At 40.4% G+C, this 8,655-nt stretch overlaps 1 protein-coding gene across 4 annotated transcripts; it reads left to right on the forward strand.

The window, feature by feature from the left end:
* The first annotated feature begins 2,308 nt into the window (after positions 1–2,308).
* Positions 2,309–7,923, forward strand: prodh2 (proline dehydrogenase 2). Of its 4 annotated transcripts, none has more exons than XM_061232507.1 (11): positions 2,309–2,362; positions 2,641–3,151; positions 3,842–4,032; positions 4,229–4,355; positions 4,537–4,608; positions 4,721–4,801; positions 5,852–5,995; positions 6,319–6,437; positions 6,586–6,696; positions 6,829–6,917; positions 7,111–7,923. In XM_061232507.1, exons 2-11 carry the CDS (start codon positions 2,903–2,905, stop codon positions 7,284–7,286), a joined length of 1,359 nt encoding a protein of 452 aa, XP_061088491.1. In that variant the 5' UTR covers positions 2,309–2,362; positions 2,641–2,902; the 3' UTR covers positions 7,287–7,923. The 4 variants fall into 4 exon arrangements, with proteins under 4 accessions (XP_061088491.1, XP_061088488.1, XP_061088490.1 ...); XM_061232504.1 differs by having other exon boundaries at positions 6,271–6,437; positions 7,111–7,919; XM_061232506.1 differs by having other exon boundaries at positions 2,323–2,336; positions 6,271–6,437; positions 7,111–7,919.
* Positions 7,924–8,655: the final 732 nt, after the last annotated feature.

An 8,655-nucleotide genomic window follows, 5' to 3' on the forward strand; every position in this document is an offset into this window, starting at 1 on the left:
CATTAAAAATGGCATGTTAAATTTGCCTAAATATGTATACCAAGTGAATGTGTTAAATGGGGTGGCCTGTAGCGTAGTGCTTAAGGTAAATGACCGGGACACGCAAGATCGTGGTTCTAATCCCGGTGTAGCCACAATAAGATCCCCACAGCCGTTGGGCCCTTGAGCAAGGCCCTTTCCCCTGCATTGCTCCAGGGGAGGATTGTCTCCTGCTTAGTCTAATCAACTGTACGTTGCTCTGGATAAGAGCGTCTACCAAATGCCAGTAATGTAATGTAATGTAAATGTAAATGGGGAAGAAATGTGATCTACAGTAGTAATGTGATTACACTGCCTGGTAAAAGTGCCCGATTCTGATTGTTTGCTTACATGTTGCGCAGGTCGGATACGTATTATGAATGTATAAACAGGACAAAAGCACTTGGAGTCGGAAATTCTCAGATCCGTATCCTTAGCTGTACCTGTCAATGTGACTGTCATCTAAACAGACAGATTGGATATTCAATTCCCTGTTATTGGGAATCGCATGTCATTGAAAATGCCACGATCTTATACTTTTTCGCGTTTTAACATGACTTTCACTTGAACAATTTGCACAACTACTCTCCTCTGAAAAAAAACAGGAATTGACTAAAACAGAGTATGAAGGCTCAGGCCAGTGGACACCTGCCGGCTTTTAAGCCTTTTGAGTGAAGAGTTGGAGAGCCTTGGAGATAGCCACACACGTGTAGAATGTTTCTCTCTGCATTCAAAGATTTCTGACCCACTGTTCCTGGTCAACAACATGATCCCACCAATCTTGAGTCCTTTCCCGCATCCACACATCCCTCTGAACTGATGTAGCAGCGATCATTACCACGTACGCCCAGGTTGCAATAAGGGCTCTCCTCCTTCTTCTCCACCTTAAAATGTCATCAATATTTTGCGGACCTTTAAAGATGCTTCCGAATGCAATAGCTTGAATTATTATTATTATTATTTCTGTCTCGTTTGCGTGCAAATAGCAATAAATGTCGGCTGGTTGTTTACTTTCGACACAGTAACCAAACCCTTGTGTATGGATGCAGGTTGTTTTAGGTGTTAAGCAATGTAAATAGAAGTAAATCGAATATAGACCAAGGCAAAAAATCGGAATTGGGCATCAATACCTGCAGTGTAAATGCGGCCAAAGTGACTTTGACCGTGGAATCATTCTTGGTGCCAGATAGAGTGGTCTGAGTATCTCAGAAACTCCTAGGATTTTCCACACACAACAGTCTATAGAGTGCAGAGGAAAAACTAAAAACATCCAGTGAGCAGCTGTTCTCTAGGCAAAAACACCTTAATGAGAGAGGTCAGAGGAGAAGATTCAGACTGGACAAAGCTGACCGGGAGGTGACAGTAACGCAAATAACCACATATTACAACAGTGGTATGCAGAAGAGCATCTCTAAGTGGATAGGCTACAGTGGCAGAAATCTATCAGTTTTAGTCATCATTAGATTCTAGAATAGTTTTAGAATTGATATTGATGTTTTCATTCCTGTAATATTTATTTTTAAGACTGGTGTGTCAATAGGTTGCAGCATAATGAACTGTTGAACAATTCAAGAGAGGAAGGTTATGTGTGGACTCAAGTTCAGGTCAGTCCATGTTGACATAAATGCCAACTTTTTGCTGTTGCAGTGATTTTTCCCTGAACATAATTAACATGGTTTAACACTGGGGCCAAAGTACCAGTCACTCACCCCTACTATTAAACACCTGTCTATTTCACTAGTTCGTTCCCTGACCATATTTACCTCTGTGAATTCCCGTTATCAGTCTGTTGTCATAGGGTCATTTCATTTATTTTCCAGGCTGTTTGAAGTGATGAGAGACAGCGAGGGAGAGAAGTTAAAGTCAGGTTTAGACGCCGAGAAGTGGGGAAAGACAGGAATTAGGACAGTCTAATCCAAAAAAGAAACACAAAAATGGCAAACAGTTTTGATATTAGATGCCTTCATGGAAATTATTAACAGGATTGAACAATGACTTGGGATAACCTGGGGGGTTCTAGGGGTCAGACAAATTCAAATGTACCAACAAAACCAAGTTCAAACCAGATGAATTTACATGAATGTGCAGATTGCCTGACAGATTAAATGTATGTGAATAATAACACTAAATATTAAAATGAGATTGTTGACAGACAACGCTGATGCAATGTTTGTGTGTCAATGAACAGTTACTCAAAATTCAAGTTTGAAAGTCACTCATTAACTCATGCAATGCTCCCAAAAAAACACGACCTCTGGGTGCTCCTCTTCTTGGTCTTTCTATCATTCATTCACTGTCACCACTCTTTAGAACACACAGTAAGGATTGCTTCCCTGAAAACTTTGTAAGTACTATTATTACTAATTTAAATGTCTGATGAATATGCTCTACTTGCATGTTACAACTATGTTTATGTGAGAATGAGAATTTGGAACAAATCTATTCTATGAAAATAGGCTGCATGAAGGATTATTTTGTGCTTGTCTCTGATGATCTGTCTGATTATGGATGCTATCTTAATCTCTGTGTTTTTGTGTCTCTCTATTTTTCTTTTTCAATCATTGCATCATTCTGTTGCGGCTGTCATCACTTGGGTATCTTCCTCACTGCAAATCTCAACAGGCCATTCAGATCATTGGAAGACATTGTGTGTGAAACAGCCTGCTAAATATACCTTAAACATAACGTGTAACATACAGTACAGCAGGCTGAGAAGGCAAATATGGGACTGGCACACTAGAACTCCTTTTCATAAACCACTGAAAGACTCAAGACAAGGGAATAAAATAGACGTGACTCATAGTCCACAATATAGGCAACTGAGTACCGACACACATACAGTTTATCATCAAGTCAGACTTAAATAGTACACGCTCCGTCTGTGATGTCACTTCTTTTCCGACCTTCATTACATCACTTCCTGTCAGTCCGTCTCCTGGGAACTGCAACTCTCAGGAGGCTAAATGGCGAGCAGCATGCTGCTTCCCACTTCCCAGGGGGCAGTACCCCCCTGGCGGCCCTGAGCTTTGAGGATCCCAGTGCGTTCCGTGTGAAGAGCTTTCGAGAGTTGATACGAGCTCTGGGAGTGTTCAAATTTTGCTCATTCCCTATGCTGGTCAACAACAGTGGAAAGGTGAGAGGGAGATGGAATGGGGGGTTCCATTGCTGTTATAGTGTAATGCCAGTGGTTAATTGCACACAGTCTGAGTTTTATATTTCCAAAATTCATATACTTTATTCTTCACAGTGCTTAACGTGTACCAGAACAAAAGTACCCTCTGTGGTTGATTCCATTGAATCATTAATAAAGTGCACTACTTCACACATGTTCCCCACAGAGGAATTATATTTAGCTAAATGGAAGATCTACATAATGATTTTAGTTTTTAAAGCATTTTTATTAAAGCAATGTTTTGTCTTATTAATTCTTGTATATGCACTACATGTCGTGGTTCAAACCGTACATACAGTGCAGTGGTAGTGTATTTGGACAGTGGTACAATTTCTGTTCTTTTGGCTCTGTAATACAGAGCATTGTGTTTGAAATGTGTTAGTCCCTCCATTTTGAGGGGCCAAAAGTAATTGGACAGTTGGTTTCTGTTTAGTCACGTGTAGTCAATAATGTCCTCAGTGTAGGTATAAGAAAGCAAAGCCATTATGTGGCTGAGAAATAAGAAGAAAAAAAAAAGCAGTCAGAGACAAAGGCCCAACAATAGGCTCATCAAAATTAACGTCTTGGCAAAATGAGTGTACATATATACTGTATATACATCATGCTTCTCTCTCTCTCTCTCTCTCTCTCTCGCTCGCTCTCTCTTTTTAGCTTATTTCTCTTACCCGCTCTCTCCTGGGTAAGAGAGGTTTCTCGCTGATTCTCCGGCCCACAGTCTATGCCCAGTTTGTTGCTGGGGAGACTGAAGGGGAGATTGCTGTTGCCATGGAGAAAATGAGCTCATTGGGACTGCGCCCTATGCTGGCTGTCCCTATTGAGGAGGACCTTGGAGAAAGCATTGGGTGTGATCATCATATCAATATCAAACACAATGTCTTTCAGTGATTATTAAATTATATTCAAAGTTAGTCATTTATTTTCTGCTTGTATGTTTGTGACCTTGTATTTAATTAAATATATGTATTTTTATCACTGCCCTGAGCAGACACTGCTCATAACCCACATATGATTACATTATGTTCATCACGGTATTAACAGGGAACATCGCTACAATGAAAACCTTGAGGCCATGTTGGAATGTGTGCGATTATCCTGTAGTAATGCTTTGACTAAAGATCCCATGATGCAGCTGAAGATGACTGCACTAATAAGCCCAGAGCTTTGTGTAAGTGATATCATGTTAGTGTATAATTTTATTTAAATTACTGTGATTCAAAGTAAATGTCTTTTTTATGTTTGCCTTCCATATGGACACTGCTACTGTAATGTTTGGTATTTGTTTTTATACTTAATCAACCCTGAATCTACGAAGTTCAATGTGGAATTTGTTGTTAATTCTGTCTCAGGTCAAGCTGACATCCCTTCTTTCAGAACAACAGTATGATCTAGACCTTCTGGTCAGAGCAATGGATGGGGAGGTAAACCAGTTTTGATAAAAAATATATTTTTGTGTATTTGTCTTCTCTGTGCTAGTCTATTGCAGCCAATGCAGTCATTCCAGTAATATATTTCAACCTCTCTTTCTCCCAGCTTATCAGCTTCCCAGGTTTAACAGAGACTGAAAATGCGCACTTTCTCTGTGGCCTCCAGAGACTAAACAAAGTGGGAGAGGTAGGAATGGCAATAGTGTTTATTGCTAATATGCAGCATGACAGATTCCATGCCAATTGTGGCTCTCTCTAGTAAGACACACTAAGTACACACATATCCATAACCTTTTCCATGCAATGCGATTAGTGAAGACACGAGACTGTGCTTAATTTATCCCTAAATGAATAATGCATTAGGCAAATAAATGTCCTTGCCCATTTGTGGGTTTGTCTCAGTTTATAAGGAATAATTCATATTTTACCACCATTTTCCTTGCCAAATAAACAATGAAACATTCTTCTCATATTGTGTAATATAGCAAGCAGTTGTTATGGTAAATATGACAACATTGTTTACAAGGTATTAAAAGAAATATATACGCTTCCCGAAGATGTCTGCCCGTATACATCATGACATCATAGAATTGAACAGAAAGATGATTATATAAATGGCTTATATAACTGTAGAGGGATTTGGGAAAGGAGGTGAACTGGGGGTTCCCATACCTATGGCTAAGCACTAATGGTTTATTGCTCTCAGTGACTCCTATCCTTCCTTGACTAACATTGAAGTCTGTGTAGGCCTGAATTATTCTGAACTGAATTATTCTTCGACAATAACATACATTACATGACATTATTGGCATTTGGCAGACGCTCTTATCCAGAGCGACATACAATTTATTAGACTAAGACTAAGACTAAGACTAAGACAATCCTCCCCTGGAGCAATGCAGGGTTAAGGGCCTTGCTCAAGGGCCCAATGGCTGTGCCGATCTTATTGTGGCTACACCGGGATTAGAACCACCGACCTTGCGGGTCCCAGCCATTTACCTTAACCACTACACTACAGGCCACCCCCCTATATACAGGATACAGGATATGGACACACAGCACACATTTAAATACACATTTACAAGTATATGTCAATAACACCTGGGACACAGCCACAGCTTAAAAAAACATATACACTTGGACAGAGTTTGTTTTCATCCATCCCCGCTATATTAGATAATAGTTCTATATACTCATGATTTGAAATGTACAAATATTTTCTGTATATTTGCTCCAGGCGAGTGTCATGAAGGTCCGGGTTTTGGTTGATGCAGAATACACCTACATGAACCCTGCCCTCTCCCTCGTAACCATGGCAATGATGAAGAAGTTCAATCAGAAAGAAGCCTGGATCTGGAACACCTATCAATGTTACCTGAAGGTATCTGCTCTCCGCTTCTTTTTTCCCTATTCCTTTCTTGGTGCCATACCCATTATATGTTACTTTCATTGATGCTTTGTTGTTCATCTTTTTTATACACACAGCAACATTTCCAATATCTCATCTTTCTGAACTGCCATATTTGTGTCTATGGTCAGGTCTAATTCATGACTCTTTCTTTCATTGCTTCATAACATTTTACATGATAATGATATGTGTACTCTTTGTGTAATATGGATGGTAGTATGTATTGATATTTAAGCACCCTCTTTTAGGAATCAAGGTCTCTCTTGCTTGATGGGATCAATCATTCTGTCAATCAGTCTTTCTGTCTGGGGGTGAAACTTGTGCGAGGGGCTTACATGGACAAGGAAAGAAAACTGGCCAATCAAGAGAGCAGGCCAGATCCCATTCACCAGTCATGGGAGCACACCAATGACAGGTGACCAAGGGACACTGGGTGGGGATATTGGAGAATATATGTGTGTGTGTGTATGTGTGTGCGTGTGCATGTGCACATGGACTGGCACGCATGTTTTCATGAGTGGTAATATCTTCTGTATGGTTTTTGTGCCATTGTATGACCGCAGTTATAACGGCTCTCTGGACATCATGTTGGACCTGATTTCCCAGCATCCTCAGCGATATCGGCTCATTGTGGCAACGCACAATGAAGAGTCAGTCCGACATGCAGCTTCACGGTATGACTGCGTTGTGCTATCCACACTGTCAGTGCGTACGGGACATTATTGTTTTAACCCTCTCATACTGTGATAATGTTGGTATGCCGTTGAAGGACGATTGCCTTTGAGTACATTTCTTCTCTCTGTCAGGATGGCAGAGTTGGGTTTAGACAAGAAAAGTGGCTCAGTGTGTTTTGGGCAGTTGCTGGGGATGTGTGACCATGTCTCGCTTACATTGGGTAAGACACCTCTGTCAGCATTAGTGCAAATACACAATATATTACACTCGTGTTGCATTATAATCTGAACTCCCACCACTGTTGCCTTATAATCTGAACTCCAACTCCTCCCCACCACTGTCATGCCCTCTTGCTTCCCACGTCTCGCTCTCTTTCATCATCTCCGTCTCCTTTCCCTCCGTCTCTGCATCAGGCCAGCAGGGTTACCCGATATACAAGTCTATGCCGTACGGCTCAGTGGATGACACGGTGCCTTACCTGGTGCGCCGAGCCCAGGAGAACCGGACAGTGCTGCAGGGCATCCGCAAGGAGCGCGACCTTCTGAGGCTGGAGCTGAGGAGGAGGCTGAGGATGCCACTGGGCAGGTAGAGGGAAGACCGCAGGGAAAGGAAGACAGACATCAGGCTCACTCAAAACCCTTCTTTTTCTCCTCTGTTTTCTTTTCCTCGCTCCTGACCAGGACTTTCCAACCCATTGAGTAGAAGTTATGAGCTCCTAATCTTTCCTTTGAGTGAGAAAACATCAGCGCATCCTTTGCGGGAGTATTTTGTGGAGAGGTGGATACCTGTGGATCCACCTCTCCCCATCTGTCATGTCTGTAACTGACGTGGCTTTGAACTGATTTTGGAAGGAGGGACATTACATTTTCCTAATTCATATTTTCTCATTTTCCCTGTCTACATTTATTTTTCTTGCCTCTTTTCCTATCCTCTCCCGATGTTGGGAAATGTGGAATAAAGGACTGGGATAGTTTAGTTAAAATATATTGTGATCATGGAATAGAGACAGGGGTAAGAGTTGAATTGGAACGATTCCTTTCTCATGTAATTATGCAAATATAAACATGTGTTTTAATCTCTAAACACTGTTGCCATCAATATTTTACTTTCAGTGAAAAGATGTACGTATTTTGTAATCATATCTACTAATCTACTAAATTATATTATTATTTCATTTTTCTTTTTTATCTGGTAAATAAAACACATCAAAAATAAAAACCTATTACCAAAGAACCATTGTGATTCATGTTTGTATTCCTGAATTGTAGTCTCAAACAGATTTAACATTTTTTCCTTTCAGAGGTAGCATTTTGTTTGTTCATCTGTCTTCTCTTAAGAATGTTTGAAACCAAATGGAAGGAGGGGGAGTGGGAGAGGAGTCATTATCACCTTCTTACTAATTACAATGCCTCACTCCAACAACCCTTCTCAGCACTAAACTGAGAACAAATGTGCTTTTTATTTCTCTTTATTTACTTTACACAAACCTGTTTCACAGAATATACATATTAAAATACAATTTCAGATAAGTGTGGGTGAACACTGTAAAAACAAGACTGTGACTGTGAAAAGGGTATTATTAAAGAAATAATAGAAATTGAACTAATTGTGAATTTCCATCTTCTTTCAGCTAAGTTCTCTGTGTCTGCTTTTCCCCAGTGCAGATAAAAGATCTGAGCTTAGCATTTTATTATGACTGATTTAACCATGTCCATCAGCTCACAACTGTTCATTTTAAAATTGGTGCCTTCAGAACAACCAGTTTCATTAAGAAGAAATCTATGTTCGGTAGTGCTGAGCATAAACGTGACAATGTGCAAGACTGACCACTGCGAGTTGATTTAGACAGGCTTGCAGGTCAGGCTAGAATATTTGCCAATTTGCCATGCAAGGTTCTCACATGTAAGGTTTAGTCTGGTGTTACATGCACAATTTTGGTCTGCCATTAGCAATCAACC

The sequence above is a fragment of the Conger conger genome, chromosome 2 (assembly GCF_963514075.1).
Source record: "Conger conger chromosome 2, fConCon1.1, whole genome shotgun sequence".
NCBI lineage: Eukaryota > Metazoa > Chordata > Actinopteri > Anguilliformes > Congridae > Conger > Conger conger.

Coding starts and splice junctions, on each gene's coding strand:
- prodh2 (XM_061232504.1), top strand. CDS start 2,903: ATGTCACTTCTTTTCCGACCTTCATTACATCACTTCCTGTCAGTCCGT. Junction 3,152..3,841: donor TGGTCAACAACAGTGGAAAG/GTGAGAGGGAGA, acceptor CTCTCTTTTTAG/CTTATTTCTCTTACCCGCTC. Junction 4,356..4,536: donor TAATAAGCCCAGAGCTTTGT/GTAAGTGATATC, acceptor ATTCTGTCTCAG/GTCAAGCTGACATCCCTTCT.